The sequence below is a fragment of the Puntigrus tetrazona genome, chromosome 22 (assembly GCF_018831695.1).
Source record: "Puntigrus tetrazona isolate hp1 chromosome 22, ASM1883169v1, whole genome shotgun sequence".
NCBI classification, from domain to species: domain Eukaryota; kingdom Metazoa; phylum Chordata; class Actinopteri; order Cypriniformes; family Cyprinidae; genus Puntigrus; species Puntigrus tetrazona.
Window position 1 is genome coordinate 12,112,037 of NC_056720.1, and position 19,914 is coordinate 12,131,950.

General features: G+C 36.2%; 2 protein-coding genes across 4 annotated transcripts in view; both read left to right on the top strand.

The window, feature by feature from the left end:
- The window catches only part of p3h2 (prolyl 3-hydroxylase 2), a 35,833-nt gene extending 24,872 nt beyond the window's left edge, over positions 1-10,961 (top strand). The window contains exons 4-15 of the mRNA XM_043223758.1: positions 2,432-2,563; positions 3,245-3,372; positions 5,061-5,150; positions 5,845-5,885; positions 5,959-6,050; positions 6,322-6,449; positions 6,584-6,679; positions 7,047-7,197; positions 7,308-7,425; positions 7,555-7,630; positions 7,713-7,853; positions 9,855-10,961. Coding sequence (XP_043079693.1) covers positions 2,432-2,563; positions 3,245-3,372; positions 5,061-5,150; positions 5,845-5,885; positions 5,959-6,050; positions 6,322-6,449; positions 6,584-6,679; positions 7,047-7,197; positions 7,308-7,425; positions 7,555-7,630; positions 7,713-7,853; positions 9,855-9,947 — 1,286 coding nt within the window. The 3' untranslated portion in view covers positions 9,948-10,961. The remainder of the gene's footprint in view (positions 1-2,431; positions 2,564-3,244; positions 3,373-5,060; positions 5,151-5,844; positions 5,886-5,958; positions 6,051-6,321; positions 6,450-6,583; positions 6,680-7,046; positions 7,198-7,307; positions 7,426-7,554; positions 7,631-7,712; positions 7,854-9,854) is intronic.
- A 2,495-nt stretch (positions 10,962-13,456) lies between these two features.
- Positions 13,457-18,279, top strand: LOC122327103. 3 transcript variants are annotated; one of them, XM_043222282.1, is made up of 6 exons: positions 13,457-13,539; positions 13,922-14,022; positions 14,761-15,096; positions 15,503-15,640; positions 16,128-16,250; positions 16,995-18,279. In XM_043222282.1, the coding sequence occupies exons 2-6, from the start codon at positions 13,980-13,982 to the stop codon at positions 17,153-17,155; spliced, it is 801 nt and encodes a 266-aa protein (XP_043078217.1). In that variant the 5' UTR covers positions 13,457-13,539; positions 13,922-13,979; the 3' UTR covers positions 17,156-18,279. The 3 variants fall into 3 exon arrangements, with proteins under 3 accessions (XP_043078217.1, XP_043078216.1, XP_043078215.1); XM_043222281.1 differs by having other exon boundaries at positions 13,475-14,022; positions 15,503-15,628; XM_043222280.1 differs by having other exon boundaries at positions 13,476-14,022.
- The last annotated feature ends 1,635 nt before the right edge of the window (positions 18,280-19,914 follow it).

Below are 19,914 nucleotides of genomic sequence, written 5' to 3' on the forward strand. Positions count from 1 at the left end.
CACAACAGCTTTGACGAACTTTACTGATTCACTTCAAATGTAGACTACTGTAGAAAACAACAATTTCAAACAATATTATATATTTCACAATATTATTTTTCCAGTATTTTTTAATACTATTGGGGAAACATTTTATTTTATTTCATTTATGAAATATTTCCATTCATAGTTTTTGATACAGATCTCACAATGCTGGATAATAGTTTTTAACTGCTTTCCGTTTAGGCTTATACATTTCACTCAAATTGCTGTAATAGTTGCAGAGCAGGCACTAAATTAAGCTAATATAACTAACTGATATCTTTTAACCATGTGAAAGTCAAACAGGAAGTTGTAATTCACTTAACACTTATGTCATAACACCCCCTAATATTTGGGTTCCAAAACAATGCATTGCATTTAGCTTCCGTAATAGTTCTTAATTATTGCTAATTGCACTTCACTGATTAAGGAAAGATGTGAAAGACTGTTGCAAGGATGACATCTGTTTATGGCCTAAATGTGAAGAATTGGCCGGTCGTGAGGGGACTTGTTCTTCACGGGAGTCGTTTCTGACGTTAGCTTCAGGGGGTTTTGTGCATGATGGCATGTTTCAGAGTTCAACGAGGAATCCCAGGATAATATTCAGGATGATGTCACTGACATTTTCTGTTCATTGGGCGTGTTTGTGCGCATTAAAGGATCTGAGAGCATATGTGTATGTACGTTTTTGTTAGATTGGAGACATTTTTTTGGTATGCAATGAGATCGCAATGAGATTTTCTTCTGTATTATTAACAAAAGGTCTTTTAAATCAGTTGGGCTGGTCATCTTCATGATTTTCTGTTATCATTGTTATATTTACAAAAGAAGTCAAGAGCTAGTTATATGCCTTTGTGAATACATGAATACACAGAATAAATTCAGCAAATAACGTCTCATCCCATAATACGCCTGTTAAACCCTCCTTTGATAGCAGATCTTACTCGTCTTTATAATTAGTGAATCTGTTTGCACTTTCATGTGGGATCATTCTGCCTACTACCCATCCACCACATCATGAAACCCTTTAAAGTGAGTTTTAAGTCTTCTCAGCTCTCTAATTTAACCTTTTCCACATGAAATACACCAGCACCTCTGGTTGCACATCTTTGATTTAATCCCAGCTAGATGATCTCACTCTATGTGCTTTGGGAAAAGACATGGATCGCATTTTCGTCTACATCAACCAGAATTACAGTGTGTTATTAAGCCATTAGATCCTGCCGCGATGCCCTGTTTCTGTTTTTCCACAAGTACACTCTTAAAACAAAGGCCCCAAAAGATTTGCAGCAATGCCATGGAAGAGCTTTTTTGAGTTCCGCAAATAACTTTTCAGTGAAACGTTCTTAAAAAAAAAACATTATTATCTTAGTGCGAAGAACATTTTTATAATCTAAAGAACCTTTTTTCCAGTACAACCTTCTGTAGAAAGGAACTGGTTCCATGAATGTTAAAGGTTCTTTGTGGAACCATAGATGCCAGTAAAAAACTTTTGTTGTTAAGAATGTGACATAACACTTCCTGGCGACACTAAATTGCCGGATTGTTTGTGCTGCTTTGATCGCTGTATAACATTAAAGTAACACGATAGTGAGAAAGCTGAGAAGATGTCTCCATGCTTTCTAAGTGCTCATGCAGTATTTTGATGTCGTACAACAAGAGATCAAGCCACTAATCTAGCAATTTAGAGAAGTGGCACATCTGGTCACCTGTAACATCCGTTGAAAGCTTCTTTAGCTTATTAAATGGTCTTCACAATAAGAGACAATAGTTTTCTTAGGAACTCTTAAGTGAAAGGTTCTCTGAGAAACCATATACAGGTAGCTTCACACTGTGTAATTCTAAGACCTTAGTTCTAGGAACAAGCCTGCAGGCATTTTTCGCACAGCAGCAGATCTATGAAGCAGCCGACAGTGATGTCTTTATTCGCAGCATTTTATAACTGATGAATGGTGGACGCTGTGATTGGAGGTGGTTTTGTTGTGTGTTGTCGGATTCTTGATAACAAAGATGCAATGTAAATGCACAATTTACAAAAATTAAATCTGACTAAATCTCATAAGACAACGTGAAGTGTGAAAAAAGAAGGCAACCTCAGACAACAGGTTGTTAAATGCCATTATATTCCTAAATGCCATCACCACTAGCATTAGGAACCATGAAAATGTTCCTCCAGGAACTGAGGAACCAAAATGGGTCTTCTGTAGCATCACAGCAAAATGCTTATTTTTGAATTGTTGTTTTTATGAATGTAATGATATATAGGCCTAGCTCAAATTCAAACATCTGTTTGTGTTGTAACTTTTTTCTGTTAACTGGTTCAAGATGGATAATACGAACTGGCTAGTGGCCCCAAGCTATTTTGAACTTGAGACCCCTCATCTAAATCATGTTGAACTTTGTCTTCCAGATCATTACACACAGGTCCTTCACTGTCAGCACGAGTGTGTCCGGGACTTGGCTACGCGCCCTGGTCGCCTGTCGCCTGTGGAAAACTACCTGCCACTGCATTACGACTACCTGCAATTTGCCAATTTCCAAGGTAAACCTATACACATGTCAAAACTATCTGTCATTCATAGTCTTGGAGTAAAAGTCTTCGGGCTTGATCTTGTATATGACCCCAATTCTCTTCTTGGATCTTGGATAGAAGATATTGGCTGCAACACAACTGACTTACATCAGTCAAAATGTAGAATTAGTCAGTATTGGAAAGAAAGTGTCAACAGTAATTATGATCAGATTAAACGCACCTTGAAAATAATTTTGAAATGACAAAACCTCATTAATCAAGAAATAACTCACTCCAAAGGAGAGGGAGAGACTGATAAATATTTCAGACTTGATTGATTTCTTCTTGGAAATGTCAAAGCTGAACTTTTGCTTCCACCCCAAGAAAAAGCTCAGATATGAGAAATTTTATTATTACTGCTTATTGTTCATAAAATGGCAAGTCATTCAGGTGTGTGTGCGAGTCTCAGAGCTGTGTGTTTCCACTCGCTCACCCCTGTGGTGTTTGTTCCATTGTGGTCACTGGCCCGGAATGTGAATGTTTCCGAGCATGTGGGTCTCGGAAAAGGAAATAAACGTGACTGTGGGAAAAGATGACTCCAAAAAATCAGACAGCTTCACTGGATGAATATTCTCCCAAAATGAGCCAAGAAACAGAGCCCTAGTGGCTTCATCTAAACTGAATAGCCGTTTCTTTTCTCTGTGTGTTCAGCCGGGAGGAATGAAGAGGCATTGAAGTGCGCGCTGACCTACCTGTTGTTCCACGAAGGCGAAGAGTTCATGACTGAGAATGTGGAGTATTACAGGGAGGTGCTGGGACATGATGGCCAGCCTCGCAAGGTGAGATATGGCAGTGCAAGATGCAGAAAACGTAAAATAAGAAATGAAGTCGCAGAGAGGAACCCTGCAGACCTTCATGACCATGTAAAGGTTAATAGGGGTCTTAAAATATCATATAAATTGACCTTTTAATGGCAAGCCAATGCTAGTTCAGGTTGTAAATGTAAAAGTGGTGCCTAAGAGTATATTCATGAATGAGTAATATTTGTATTACAGTTAAAAATTCTGTACATGTAAAAAAAAAAAAAAAAAAAAAAACATGCCAAAAAAGTGTCAGTTTCAGAAAATTATGTGATAAACCTGTATTTGTGATTAAGTATATATATATATATATATATATATATATATATATATATATATATATATATATATATATATATATATATATATGACTTTAGCTATGGAAACTAGCAAGAAATATGCAAGAAAAAAACCTTTACATCAAAACATAATTCTTTAAAATAGTTTCACGTTTTTAAACTTTATGAATAAAAGTTATTTCTAAGAACCTGGCACATTTTTTAAGTTTTCCTTTTCTTTATCTCGAACATTCTTATTTAATTGACCCACATGTCATTTAACAGTCATGATAGTAAAAAAATTTCCTTGACACGAGCCACTGACCAGCTGTTTATAGAGACATTAATTGTCCCCAAGGTCTTGATTAATTGTTCTTAAACTCAAGGTCTCATGAGATTTTTTTCCCTTCAGTTGATGCTTTTCAGTAATTCAGCTTAACTGTCCACAAGTAACAGTCCCAATTAAGCAAGTTCACAATGTTGCTAGTTCGTGGGTCACCACTTGCAAACATTTTAACAGATCCAGATCTTCCCAGTCCATATTCATTACAAAATACATATAGTAGACTTGTGACCCAAGTGCAGAATTTGGACGAATGCCAGCGTGCATAAACACACTGGAATAATCAAGTGTTTAGTGGGTTTGGATTTCGAGATGTACAGTAGTGACTGCACGCACTCTTGAACAATCCCAAAGTTTTTCACTGGAAAGCCTGGAAGCCATTAGCACTGTAAAAGCCACATGATGTTGGTAAGTCAAGAGCCAGACGGCTTGAATACATCTTTCACTGCAAGATCCTTCAGTTCTTAGCTCATAACAACCAAGTGCATTCTTTTCCACCCCATTGCAGAGTGTTTCCATCTATCTGGCTTTCTGCCACATCTGATTGCCCGATTTCTAGTTCCTCTGGGACCTTGTTAACCCACCGCTGAGATACTGTGCTGACAGCATAGACTACTCGAACAGGGAGCTGAGTAAAAAAGTTTCACCGAAACACCGCAAAGCTCCCTGAAACAATTTGCGAGCTGTTTGCATTCGAAGAACACGAAGCCACACGTGCTACCAATGTAAATTTTACCCCGAAAGGGCACCAAGTCTGAAATGTCATGTGGTCTCAACCACACTTAGAAGCAGCAGACTTCTCTCCAGTTATAATAATTTGCTTTAAATGAGTGCCAGAGACCACTAATAAAAAGTCTTGGAGAAAGCCAAAAGAAATCGCACAGGTTGTGGAACAGGCTTTATTTTAGACTGAGACTACGTCATCCATCCCTAAGGTCACTTTTTTATTTTATCGGGTCATAGGCAAGATGTTTTAGAAGGCCATAATCTATAACCCATGACATGTAGGAAATATAATCAGTCTCACTATGTTTTCTATGCCTCAGGAAGCTGAACAGTATCGAAGACGGCACAAACAGGAGTTTGATCTGCTCCTCATCGGCAGCAGTAATCTTGGAGTGCCCTATATTGAAGGGGTAAGTTCACAAAATAAACCGGAAACAGTTTCAAGTCAGAATTGAAATTATTTTGAATTATTTTAATTTCTATGCCTTATTAAGATGGCCTTTAATGGAGATGATAATGTGGTTATCAAAGGGAAATAATCTGATTCATTTATTCAAGACAGTACCACAGGGTTCAATATTGGGTCCTCTTCTTTTTTTCAGTTTTTTTTTATCAGTGATCTACCCTTTAGTTCTTTTGCACTCTTTTGTTCATCTTCATGCTAACAACACTAATTTATATATTTGTATTTTAAATACCTACTTAATTCAAATTCAAAATATAGTCCAATCAAATGTTTATGCTTTGCAAGGATGGCTGTGTTCTAATAATTTACGATATCTGGCTCTTAATTTTGTTTAAAAGTAGTTTGATTTCTTGTTTTGAAACTTATTGCTTTTGCTTTGAAAATGTTCGAGGAATCAAATATCATAAAATAGTTTAATGTACTAGGTAGACACTCGGAATGAGTCATAACATGAACTTGGATATGTTTCAGTCTTCTAACAGCTGTGACAGGGAACAGGTGCTCCTGTAAGACTTGAGATTAAACAACCAGCCTACATCGCCCCCTAGTGGAGGGATCATCAAACAAGGCCAAATATAGGCCAGACATAGCTCTTCATAATTAAAGAGTTTTTAATGTATGCTTCTGTTTCTCCTCAGAACTACTGGAGCAGTTCAGGCGGTAGAGAAGATGCTAACAGGTAGGCATTTTAATTAATGTAATAAAGCATAATAATAATGTTCAGAGCTTATGTCTTGAATATATCTCTTTAGGATTCCTTCTGGTACTGATGGCTGGATGGACTATGTGCCAATATCAGCAAAGAGAAATGTCACAATGTCTATGTTACATGAGCTACAAGAAGGTGATGTACTGTTTCTGACGTTTAAATAACCTAAAATATTGTAATACACAAGATTTGTGTAAAAATTACATTTGTAGTCCACCCAAATATGAAAATACTGACATTATTTGTTTCATGAAGCTCTTTTCCATACAAAGCCACATCATAGAGACCTCAAAGCTACAAAGAGTAGCAGAAATGTTATACAGAATACTGTAATAGTTATATTTCCATGCTTTACCATTTGTATTGGTTATTCAATTTAAATCTGTGTTTGTGTACATGTGTATAGGAGGTCCGCTGCTGTATGACAATGTACGACTCGTACAAAACTCGGTCACCCTGAATGGAAGTCAGAGGGTGCTTTTTGATAACGTCATCAGTGAAGACGAGTGCTCTGAGCTCAAACATCTAGCACACGTGAGAGTCTAACTTCTATTATCAGCATCTATAATCGGTTTATGTTACATAGTATTTTATTTCGTTTTCTGCCAGATATGCTATATCAGTACTTTGACTGATCGCAGTGTTATATTAATATTTCCTTGTGGCAGACCGTCACTGCAGCTGGTGACGGCTACAAGGGGAAAATGTCTCCTCACACACCAAATGAGAAATTCGAAGGGGCGACAGTATTGAAAACGCTGAAGGTAAGATCTTTCTAAGTGTTTAACGCTGATACTAGTGTGATGCATGAATCCAGTATACAGCAAATTGTTAGCATTTTGTTATTTTGCATTTGTCTGTAGCACAAACGCATATTGGGTAAAATTGGCTTAATACTTCTTTTCAATATTTTTGGAATGTAAATTTACAGTTTCCATTTATTATTTATTTTCAAGATTTATGTACTTTTTGATTGAAGAAAGTTGTGAATAGTTAAACAGCAATTAATATTAATATTATAATACCCCCTCCCCCTCCCCTCCCTCCAACTTCAAGTCCTGTCTCCTCTACACTGTCCTATCATAATAAAAGCACAAACAAAAAATAATTATTCATCATTTATCTTTACAGTTTGGCTACGAGGGACGCGTTCCTTTAAAAAGTGCCCGCCTTTTTTATGATGTGAGTGAGAAGGCCAGGCAGATAATCGAGTCATACTTCATGCTAAACTCTACTCTGCATTTCTCATACACACATCTAGTGTGTAGGACAGCCATATCTGGTACGTCACCTCAGCTCAGAATATATTTTCATACTGTGACTATTGTATGTATATGCTCACATATGTATTAAAAAAAATGTACATATTGTCTTATTTATGTATTTTATCAGGTCAGCAGGACCATAGAAACGACCTCAGTCACCCAATACATGCCGATAACTGTCTTCTGGACCCAGAAGCAAATGAGTGCTGGAAAGAGCCGCCTGCTTACACCTACCGAGACTACAGGTAAGAAGTGTTAAAAACTCTTCAGGGCACAAAATAGCTGTACGGATAATTGTTAGTCACTAAAAAGGTTTTTCAAAAAGCAATTCATATTAATTATATCTCTTCTCTCTTTTTTTGTCGGTCATTCAGTGCCCTGCTGTATTTGAACGGCGACTTTGACGGCGGAGAATTCATTTTTACAGAAATGGACGCCAAGACTGTCACCGTAAGGAAAAAATGACTGCGTTTTGCTCATCTGTCATCTCAGGTAGAGTTTGGCATGTAAGCGCTCTGTTTTCCTGTGGCAGGCCTCAGTGAAGCCCAGATGCGGGCGGATGGTGGGGTTCTCGTCGGGCGGTGAGAATCCACACGGTGTGCGAGCGGTCACTAGGGGGCAGCGGTGTGCTGTGGCGCTCTGGTTCACGTTAGACCCCCTCTACAGGGAGCTGGTGAGGAAACGGCTTTGTCTGTCTGTCTGACTGTCTTAGAGACCACATTCATTCTTTGTTTAGGTTTTAGCAACGCCAGTGACATTACATTAATTTGTCACTAAAATTCTGTCTAGTTGGAAAATGCCATTTTAGAGGAAGTGGAATTTTCCATTATATATTGAGTACAAGCCCTGAGCCACATATGGCCACCTGTACAGAAGTGTTATACCCACCAGTGAAGTGTTGACAAACCGCCAAACCACTTCCTGTTCTCACAATATACTAAAATGGTGCCCATCTTCTTTATAAACACTAAGCGCTTATGTTTTTAAGGCCTTTGACCTAGAGTATTTCTACACACATCTCCGTGAACCCTGACCACCTTAATTGAATGAATACCAGTGCTGGTATGACTTATACATACACTGTTATAGGGGTCATATCATACTTTTTTTTGTGATATTTTGAAATAAACAGGGCATTGTTTTATTGAAATTTATATAAGAGCACAAAACGTCCTCCTTAATCAGAAAATACTATTCATACAAATTGCTTGTAAAATACAGTACCTGGACTAAAAAAAAGAAAAGGAATAAAAAATATTTCCTGGACATCAGTGGTCCCAATTGTGGTCAGGTTATAAGGAGGAAGTAAGAAGTTCTAAACTATTGTTAATGTATAACAAAAAACATTAGTTTTTCCCCCTGCTGTACCCATACCCATACCGAACCATGCCATCAAATCCAAGGTGCATACCGAACCGTCATGTTTGTGTACCGTTCCACCCCTAGTAAGCCTCTTTGGTGCTTCTTAACAACAATGCAGATGTTACGTCCACGGATCATTGACTAAACGTCTGATGCATATGGCACACTTATCTGGAAACACGCCTCCGAAACGTGACGCTGAAATGAAACAAACTATGATTGGTTGTTTGACATGTCAGTCTCATGGGAGGGCCTTAACCAATGAACGCTACCATATATTCCTGACCTTCAGCCGTCAGTCTGAACGTCTGGCTACGCTAATTACCGTAACTCCCACAGATGTGAGAAAGACAGTAAAATTGGCCTCATCAGACTCTGTGGAGTCTTACTTAATTTTGCATTGAGTCGGAGAGCTGTGGTTTTGTTTTTTGGATACAATCTAGGTCACATCCCTTTCAGACTGCTTCCTCTTACGTCGACAGTTAGTCCTGAAAGATGCGGTTTATCCTGTGGTACATTACTCTGGAAACTGTGGCTCTTGATACACCACAGAAACATGCCGTCCTGGTTATAGATGCACCAGCAAGAATCTCCCATAATGTTGAGTAGGCCGAAATATATCATGCACAGCTGTGCTATTGCTATTCTAGTGGAAACTTTATACGCTGGTTTCACTGATGGAACATGAATATGAAAACAGTGAAGATCAGCCACCAGGCCAAACGTAGGATAGGTGTTACTTTCTTTTTTTTTTCCAAGTTGAAATATATAAAATTGAAATGTAGTACTTTCAGTGGCCTGTGGTTGGCGATGCTAAGTATTTTGCATCAGAAAAAGCGACGTTAGAGCCCTGCATTTAAGCCCAGGTCCAATGGGCCTTGACTTTTTTACTCCCCTAGGGACGGGCCAATTTTCACGGCGCAATTCAAACACAAACCGGGCCTCAGGAAAATAGTTAGAAGATCTTTGAATTATTTATCTAATAAACTAGTGTTTTCTGAGTCCATGTCGCAAAGATGAATATCACGAGCTTATCTTTACCATTACACACAAAACTATTTTAATAACCGAAACAGTAGTAATTATAATTCTGCTAGGCTGTCAGGGCCGTTTTGAGAGCCCTACTAGGTGCCACGCAAAATGTATTGTATAATTGCAAACACTCATTTCAAATAAAGTGAAACAGTCGTTCAAAAAGTAGTGAAGAAGAGAGTAAAAGTATCCATGAAGGTACTCAAGTACAGTAATTAATTGCATTTGCTAAATGTGGTAAAATATGATGAGATATAATATGTTTTAAATCTAATTGCAGGAGAGGCTTCAAGCTGATGAGGTGATTCAAGCCCTCGATAGTCAGCACATGTTGGACCACGGCCTGCATATAAACCCAAAAGACGAGTTGTAGTCCATCATCCAATGGTAGAAAAAGCACAGGGTTCATTACTTATTTATTGAATGATCAGAATGATTTTATTTTTTTACTGTGTGACATTTTGTTTCTGAGTGTTTGTGAGAATATTATTATTATTAATATTATTATTAGTGTGTGTGTATGACATATCAGTTCATAATTATTTGTTTTCGCAACTTTAAAAGTCAGCATGAAATCAACATCGACTCAAAATTATTCCATGGTATTTCTATTCTGGTTTTCATGATCCCTTTTCTGTTGAAATATCCTGTTTGCATCAAATTACGGAAGTAAAATGGGCTCTCGATATATTTTCATGTTGGCTTTAAAAGAAACAGGGAACATAATTGAAATATTTATCATAGAAAATATGGTTTGACTTTGGGTTTTATTGAATGTAACGCCATTCATACGGCCAAAGAGTGATTGACACTGTACAACAGCATATATACATAGCTTTTTTTAAGAAGTATTTTATATTCAAGTTAATTTAACTAGACATAATCCAAGTAACCTAACGCAACGGACTATGAAAAATGAGGATTTGCACAGTTACATACTGTGATGTTAATGTACAGCAACTGGTGTACTATGGTTTCCTTCACACTGTGGCACCACAGTGCTTTCAGAAGAGTTAATTTATTATGTTTACAAATGAACTGACTCGAGCTATGCTGTAGTTTGATCGTAGATGGCTATGGTAGCGAGCGTCAGCATTTGATATTAGCAACCTTTTTAATAAAAGATGCTATTTGTTCCTGTTTCAAGGAATTTGAACTTAAATGTGGCATATTAATTGTCCTTTCCTTTCAAATTCATTGACTCGTGTTACATATCTCTCTGTGGGTAGTTGAAATGCCTCAGCTCTTGTCGAATTTGAACAAGGACGACGGCCACTTTTTCTCACTGATATTTAATTACATGAGTATTTAAGTCTGCTTTTACTGTATGTAATGCACAATGGTGTTTGCAATATGTATTTTAAATTAAAGACTTTATTATACTTTATTATACTTGTCTGTGTCCTTTACTCGCACCAAACATTATTATGGGTAATGAAAGGTTCGTATTTTGCTTTTGGGAGTCCTTTTTGGGGTGAAGAATGTATTAGCATTTTCATTCAGACCATCGCAAAAATGTAAAACTTTGTAGGATGTTTTCATTCGCTTAGAGCTGTGTTAAACACTGTAGAAACGGGCAGTTTAGCCTAAATTAACTAGAATAGATTAATGCAAATACTTGGCAATGTCAAGTTAAAAAAGACTTTGCGCAAAAGGTGGACAGCATAGTTCAAACGATTTCTAGTAGACTCTTCTACAGGAAGAAGGCACCAGAAACCCTAATATAAGACTTACACATACTTGACCACACAGGAACCCATCTAGACTGCAAAAACTTTAACCATCGCGGGTATACGAGAAAGCTCACTTATGTTCTTATTTAAAGGCTCCGGGTGCTGCTTCTTGTTTTATTTCGTCTCAGGTTGATTTACAATATTATTTTGAACTGTGCCTGACATGGATCCAACGTGCAGAGCGATCTTTATTCTTTTATTTACGGGTAAGTAAGATTTATGCTATTTCAAAAACACTGTTTGATAAGAACATATATTAATGTATTGTGTAGAAAGTGTAGTATTTCGGTGCCAGCTTTATCTCACTAACAAAAAAAGTCAAAAGTCCGATTACACGCATCTTTATCCAGCACTGGTTTTATATACTCTTTAAACAAATTCACAGGCGCTAGCAGTTTGCATAAAAACACCAAAACCAAGCTAACCTGATTGTGTTAAGAAAAAGATTTTAAAATTATCTTTAATATTTTCCTGGCCACAACAAGTGCTTATATAATATCGGTAATAACCTTGAATGGGAAAGAAATTAAAGTGTGTTTGGAACCAAACTACATTAAAGCTTATGAAGAAGAATCAATCACATCTGTATGTGTGTCTTTACATATACATAATAAATATGCTCAGTACACACAGACATAATATATAAACAAAAACATTTATTTTGAATGCGATTAATCACAATTAATCGTTGCCCAGCACTAGAAAAAATACATATCGCACGCAAAAATGTAACTAATATTCCAGATAAACCAGTGTACCTCCTCAAACTAAAAAAAGCATCATGTTCACAACAACCTCAAGATAAACAATGTTCCAAAATACTTACTATTTTAGTTAAGCAACATACAACCATTTTTGTTTCTTTTACCACAGGAGGTTTAAGCAAAAACCTTGAAGAGGAAGAACTGAGCGTCCTTTTGGAACCAAAGTACACTGAGGTTTGTGCAGGAGACTCCGTCGCTATAAACTGCACTTTTGAGTCGGATGAATATGTGAAAAAAGTGAGCTGGCACTACAGCCAGACATCTGTTTTAAACTGTGGATCAGCTAACAAGATACCTGAAGATAAGCGTTTTATAAGAGAGAAAAGTAAAGACTGGTCAGCACTCAACATTACTTTTATCAGAACCAATGACAGCGGATGGTACTTCTGCAAGATTACACAAGATATCCCACTTCTCATACAACGCTGCAGTAATGCGACACAAGTTCTGGTAAACAGCACATGTAGGATCGCAACCTGCATAAACCCAAGACACAATTTATAGTCCATCGGCCAATGCTGGTGAAAGCACGGCGCTCGCGCGCAAACGTAATGATCAGAATGATTACATTTTTTGTACTGTGATATTTCAAGGTTTATTTAGCTTTTTGACAGTTTTACAGAGAATTTCAGAATTTCATATAGTAGAAGAACTGTGTTCATTATAAAACCTCAGTTCTTGTGTTATGTGTCTCTCAGTGGAAAGTATGTATGCATAATGTTTGCAAATGCTTATTATTATCATTAAAGACTGATATTCACTCGCCCTTGCATTCTTTGCAAATATATATATATATATATATATATATATATATATATATATATATATATATATATATATATATATACACACCCAGATTACGCAATACAAACACAAGCCAGAAAAACAATGCTTTAGGTATAATATTAAAACCACATTCAGCCTACGTCACGGTTCCCAGCAAGTGGAGATATCATGTATGAGATGTCAAAACCAAACTCCAAACAAGCGAACACGACCCCAAGGACGCACAAGTCATTTAAAAATCTCCAAGTGTCACATTAGATACAATACATCAGCACAAACTAGCAGTGTAATTTAATTTAATTGAGCTAGAAGTACAGGACAAACGCATCCTAAGTGAAATCGTTGTACACAGAACCGATTTGACTAAATATCAGTTGATTCACAAATGAACAGATACACAGAAAAGTTGAATTATTTCACGAAAAAGCGTTTAATAATATTTCATCGAAGTACAACCGTGACTCTGTGGTCTTAGTGTTAAAACGCGTTTTCTTTTTGAGCAGTGCTGCTTCAGCGTGTGAACAGAAAGTGTTTTTCCTGATACTTCTGATGTCAGAGTTTTTTTTTTTTTTTGTGGTACTGATTTTCATTTCGTGTTCGTGCCGCTGACCTGCTTTCACGCCTGTAAACCCGAGAGCGTTACTTCAAAGCAGCTCTCACATTTTCACCCACTTTAAGAGCGGTAAGCGTACTGTTTACATCATTTTAAAGCCATTGCTTTTTTTTTACCTGCGTTTGTATTAAAAAATGCATTGAATCTTGTTTGTTATAGATTTCCATTTGTGAAAATCATTGTGTTTGCTTGAATAATATCTAGTGGACTTAAGCTTTTACAGGAATACGGCTTATAATTCTTCTCATAAGCAATTAATAAATAGCTGTATTCATATACAGTATGCACGACCACACAGGAACCCGTCTAGATGTCTCCGGCAGACTTCAAGAGCTTTAACCAACACCACGAAGAGCGAGGAAGCTTCACGCGTCCTCATTTAAAGACACCAGGTGTTGTTTTCAATGAAGTTGGATCTATCATCTAAATTAGTCTTTTTCTTCTTGTTTAGACTATTTTGCTCTGAGGGGTGGTTGTTACTGAAGAGCCACTCTGTGCTTAACTTAGGCATGGATCGACTGTGCGGTATAATCCTTATTCTTTTACTCACAGGTAAGAAACATTCATGCTGGTTTTAAAAATCTAGACTTTTCTGAGTAAATATTAAAGTCTCATTACACTCAAACGTTAAATCAGCATCATTTTCTAAATTCTAGATTCTGTTCTGTTTATGCAACATTATTTACATCATTTGTAGGCCAAAACAATTAAAAAAATTTTCTATTTTTTGAGGTTTTTTGAACAGTTTTACTTTTTTTAATAGCTTATACCATGTCAATTATGGGTACATTTCCAATGTCACAACATTCCCCACTCTTTAAAGAAAAAAAAAAATTAACTACGTTATTTCTTGACAATAAATTGCATTTTCAATGAACTGCATGCATTCAATGCTTTATGATATCTTTCAAAAATATACATAACCTTTGAAACATTCACTCGAATAAAAAGAGACAATTAGCCCTGGTCGAGATTATTGTATATTTTGCTAAAATTGTTTATTAAATCAACTTGTAACTTGTAGTTATGCTTATGGAAAAGTCGTAGTAATAGTTATAGGTTAGTTATGGACAAAGCATGTAAAAAGGCCAAAAAAATCATTGGCTGATGGACACCGAGTTTTGTTTGAGGTGTGGATTGAGTAATTAAAGTTTTTATATAGTTAGTGTAAATTTTGAGTTGAAACCTGCCTAGTAACAAGTAATATTAAAAAACGTTTTATTTATTAAAAATCTATTGTTTGTATTGCAACAGACAATAAATTGTCTTTATTTTATTTTCCTAAAATAGAAGAAGCCCTTCAGGAGGAACAAATGAACGTCCGTCTGGAACCAAAGCACATTAAAGTTTGCGAAAGAGCTTCGGTGACAATCAACTGCACTTTTGAGTCGGATGAATATGTGAAAAAAGTGAGCTGGCACTACAGCCAGACATCTGTTTTAAACTGTGGATCAGCTAACAAGATACCTGAAGATAAGCGTTTTATAAGAGAGAAAAGTAAAGACTGGTCAGCACTCAACATTACTTTTATCAGAACCAATGACAGCGGATGGTACTTCTGCAAGATTACACAAGATATCCCAGTTCTCATACAACGCTGCAGTAATCCGACACAAGTTATAGTCGGTAAGTAGAAGGACACTGCAGTTTATTGTATACATAATCAGATGCTCTTCATATGATTATCAAATCATGATGGAGAAAGTGTAAAATGAACATTGTGAAAATGTTAAACCCAATTTAGAACCCATTTTCTTCAGTGGTTTCAGACACGTCGCATTACAAAGCACCTTACTGATTACAATTAGCTTCTATAAATATAAACTGCTTCATGACAACTATTTCACAAAAACAGTTTTTTATGTTGCGTTCTGGTTTTTAATCAGATCACCTACTTGTACGGAAACATAGAGCAGAATCCACATTTTCTGACAAGGTTTTCTTCAACTTTCAAACCGATATCGCACAAGTTTAGATCATTTACTGAAATGATCCATTTGAAAACAAACTGTCACCATTTTTTTTCTTATAGATACCCCCAGCCCCAGCCCCATCCCCAGCCCCAGCACCAGAACCAGAACCAGAACCAGAACCACAGAACCTCAGAATCAGACACTGAACCTGACTACAGATTTACCTACAACTTGCGGGACCAATGGTAAACCCAATGGTACATTTTCTGCTTTTTACACTCAATTATCCTAAAATACTGTATTCAACTCTTTGCATTTTTATTTAAATTTTGTACGCAAATGTACAATGTTTGACCTTCACATTTACAGTAAACCAGTATTTTACTAAACCTACATGGTTTAAATGGAAAATAGTCAGTTTGTGGTTTTGTCTCAAATATTGGTAAACCTGTTCTCAAACTGAAGTCTTTAGGAAATAAACTGTAATATACAAAAATTCAATATGGCATACGCCATGGCTTGGTCCTTTTTTTTTTTTAGATATTTATATTTCATGTAATATTTTTTTTTTTTTACATCTAGGTTTAAATTGAGTTTTGAATCCCCCAAACACACACAAATGATAATACAATAATTTCTTCGCAAATGTACATCTACCGTAATTACTGCGATAGAAGTAACCAGATATGTAAAAGAATAATCTACAAAGGTGCTATTTTTTTCATGTCGTTTTGTGTGTTACAGCTACAGAAATGTCAACACAATCCAGCTTTCCTGAGTGGTGCATATGGCTAGCGCCGGCCATCGGATGTGTAGTTCTTCTGCTGTCAATTGTTGTCATATTCCTCTTGACTCGCAAACCTAAAGGTATGTCTACAAATCTACAGTTTAAATAGATTTCTTAACACTAATCTATGTTATCTATCTATCTATCTATCTATCTATCTATATATATATATATATATATATATATATATATATATATATATATATATATATATATATATATATATATATATATATATATATTATTCAACAAACAACAGCAAGCAAAAATACTTCATTAAACATTTTGGAAGTAATTTTAATAAAACATCAAGATGTAACAGCACCAGGACAATATAATGCATATTATATATATATATATATATATATATATATATATATATATATATATATATATATATATATATATATATATAATTACATATTATATATATATAAAACTTTACTAACTCTACTCTCTAGCCAACACACATAATGCTAAAGCCTTGCACAACAATGCTTTAAAGTCACACAAACTGATAGGGCCCTCACTCAAGACCCCGCTAAGAAACAACAATGCATCCTCGGGAGTCTTTGTACAAGGTCAGACATTTCCTGGGTCGCAAACTGAGCGCTGAATGAGTGTGGGTGGCGTGTGGTTAAGAGCTAAGAGAACGAGCTCCTGCTGATGACGATTAAAATGCCTCTCTCATTTTCTGTGGTTAGACTCGAGCAGTTAGGTGCAGCGTGCACAGCAAACTGTTTTCCTCCAGACCCTCAGCGTGGCCTGTTCTTTGTACCGTTAACCATTTGATGCAGCTCTACAGTAACGTTATGTGTTTCTAGAGATCATATACGAGAACACCAAACCAGCCGAATCGAGCTGCTGGAGGAGAAACCGGGCCAAGATGGACATCTGCGACCTGCCTGCGTCCAAAAAAACTGAAACCATTAAACCGCTAAGGAAGTATGACACTCTTTCAAGCAACAGAATCAGAAGGCCATAAGTCCTCCATATGAAAGAACCGTCCTTCGAAAACACATGCCTCGCTGTACACACATATTTAATTTAGTAACGTAGCATTTCCCGATATACGGGAAATTGTAAATACAAACCCGTTTTTTTTCTACAGAAAGAGATACATGAGAAAACCTGATTTTTTTCCCCCTTAATGGCTTCTAGCTGTATCATACCGAAACGTTCTGTGGTTACCAATAAATGCGAATAACCACCAAAAAACAAAAATCTGTCACACTTTTTCCAACTCTCTTAATAATACATTGTCCTTACTAATTAATGCAGGGCTAATTGGTCTATGGCGGCCATTTCATGATTAGATAACAAACCGCGTGATGTGACAGTGGTGAATGAGGGAATCAAATGAGGAATCGAGGCGTTTCACAGCTATGAATCATGAATTCTTTTGTAGTCGTTAAAGGAACTGAGCATTTTCGCGCTTTAACACAGTCCCGCGCCCGCCGTTCACGTCAGTTATTGACTTTAATCGGGTCAGACGCCATTTTGACTTTAACGCGGAGGACGCAGTGGCACGTTAATAACTTCCAAACACTGCTCTGCGGTGATTTTGTCTACTGGAAGTTTGGAGCAAAGCTGTTAAAAGCACAATCTCGTTTCATTTCTGTCGAAATACCGGGAAACGCGACTTTCTGGTAGTTGTGAAAACAAGACAGCAATACTTTACCTCCGATCTCGAATGCGAGGGCACTTTCAAAGTGTGGACTCTGCAATTCCATGACAAAGAAAGACGCGTTTTGAGAAACAATAAAACTGTTTAAACGTGTAACCTATTTTTATTCAAACGCGAATCAGCGTTCGTGCTGAGAGAGCAATAAAACCCCGCCCACGTGCTCTTCTGATTGGCTGTAATTTATAACTGATTTTGGTTGTGGTTGTTTTTTTTCGTTGTTGTTATTGTTGTTATTTTTAAGGAAATGTATACTTTTCCTCAGCAATTGTGACGATGATAATAATATTTAATGGTAAAAATGTTTGTTGACCACTGAATTAGCATATTATGATTTCTGCAAAAATCGTGATAATGGCGTGATGGTGCTGAGAAATCACTGCTTTTATTGTATCTTTGATCGAATAAAAATAAGCCTTGGTGAGCATGAGGACCTCATTTTTTCAATAGTAGTGTATGTTGGTGTAAGCGATTCAAGGTCGATGCTTATTAAGCAGCTATATTAAATGCAGAGGTAGGACAGTTTCAAAGAAACATTACACCACTAGCAGAAAGTGGGACACAGTCCTGCAGAGAGCAACTCTGTGCCAGTTACAGGTGCATTTAACGTGGAGGAAAAAAAACTATGAGGGCCTTTGCCAAACAGGGTCATGCTCGCTGATAGGAACTGATGGACACTTGGGTGCCCCAAAAGTTCACGCACTTCCTTTGTGACCTAGATGTCACAAAAAACTGAACGTGAAGACACACAAAGACAATCAATTGCTGAACTTTAGACGCTCTCTGTGAGATATTTGACAATACACAAATTTAAAAATACACAAATGCTCACTGAAGGAGATTCAAGCCTTCAGAAATGGCTCATGAGGCTGACCGTATAAACACAACCCAAATTTGTGTAACATCACTACTTAAATTGTTAAATGGTTAAATTGGGATTTGTTATGTCGGAGGATGGGGGTATATATATATATATATATATATATATATATATATATATATATATATATATATATATATATATATATATATATATATATATATATATATATATACTGATTCTATGAATATATTTAATCTAAGTTTTTTTGTATTTATTTATTTTACCTTTATAGAGGGCATTTTCCATTAATCTAATTAATACTTCATCATTAATACTTTAACTCTTATATTATAAATGCAATCATAATAATCTGATAATAATAACCTACAATAACCTGATCGTTATTGTCTATATAATATCAAAGTAAATCATTTTAGTGAAAAATACAGCTACATTAAATAATATTGTAATATTGTTTAATAAACAACAAGAATTTATGGTGGAATATTTTTCAATAAATAACACGCCAGCAGTTGCCAGAGTTGAGCTTTTAATGATCGAGTCATTGAGTTGTTTATGCAGAGGCTAATGAAAACTTTGATTCGACTGATTTGTTCAAATCACTGAATCATTCATCAACGAATCGGCTGGCTGTTATGAGATGCACTTCATATTACAGTACTAGCTTGGTGAACTGAACCATTAAACATAATCGTAATGGTGGAAAGGTTGCGTGAGGTTACGGTACTTTAAATATAAAAACATTTTAATTTTACTTTTTACCTCAGCAGACTGACTTTCCGTGTGTTGCGTGTTTTGACTTCTCCTGTAAAAAAGGCAACTTTATACCGTCAATAAATGCATTACAGTAGCCTATCCTCTATCCTCCACTTACTCTAAAAGCAATAAAATCTGAATAAAACTTGCGTTTTGGTGTTTTCATAGTTATTTTTGGTGATTGATGTTTCAGTAAGGCCTGCTTATAGCATTAAACATTAACTAAACATTAAGTAACCTTTGCTTAGAAGGCTTGCTTAGTTTAAAAGGCTGTCAAGTCTAAAACTGAATTGTTTGTTTGTACATTGCTAAATGTTTCCCATTAAAGAAACCGTTTTAATGATCTTTAATGACCTACGTAGCAGTTTTAGTAACGGTTGAGTCCAAAAACCAAGACTACTGATGGATGTTGTGTAGTTGCATTTGGTTAATTTTATGTTAGAAAATAGTTTACATAGCT

What these genes read in the sequence shown, in the direction of transcription:
- LOC122327103 (XM_043222280.1), top strand. Translation starts at nt 13,875, where the DNA reads ATGAAGTTGGATCTATCATCTAAATTAGTCTTTTTCTTCTTGTTTAGA. An exon ending in CCTTATTCTTTTACTCACAG is followed by an intron (nt 14,023 to 14,760) that starts GTAAGAAACATT and finishes TTCCTAAAATAG; the next exon opens with AAGAAGCCCTTCAGGAGGAA. An exon ending in GACCAATGGTAAACCCAATG is followed by an intron (nt 15,641 to 16,127) that starts GTACATTTTCTG and finishes TGTGTGTTACAG; the next exon opens with CTACAGAAATGTCAACACAA.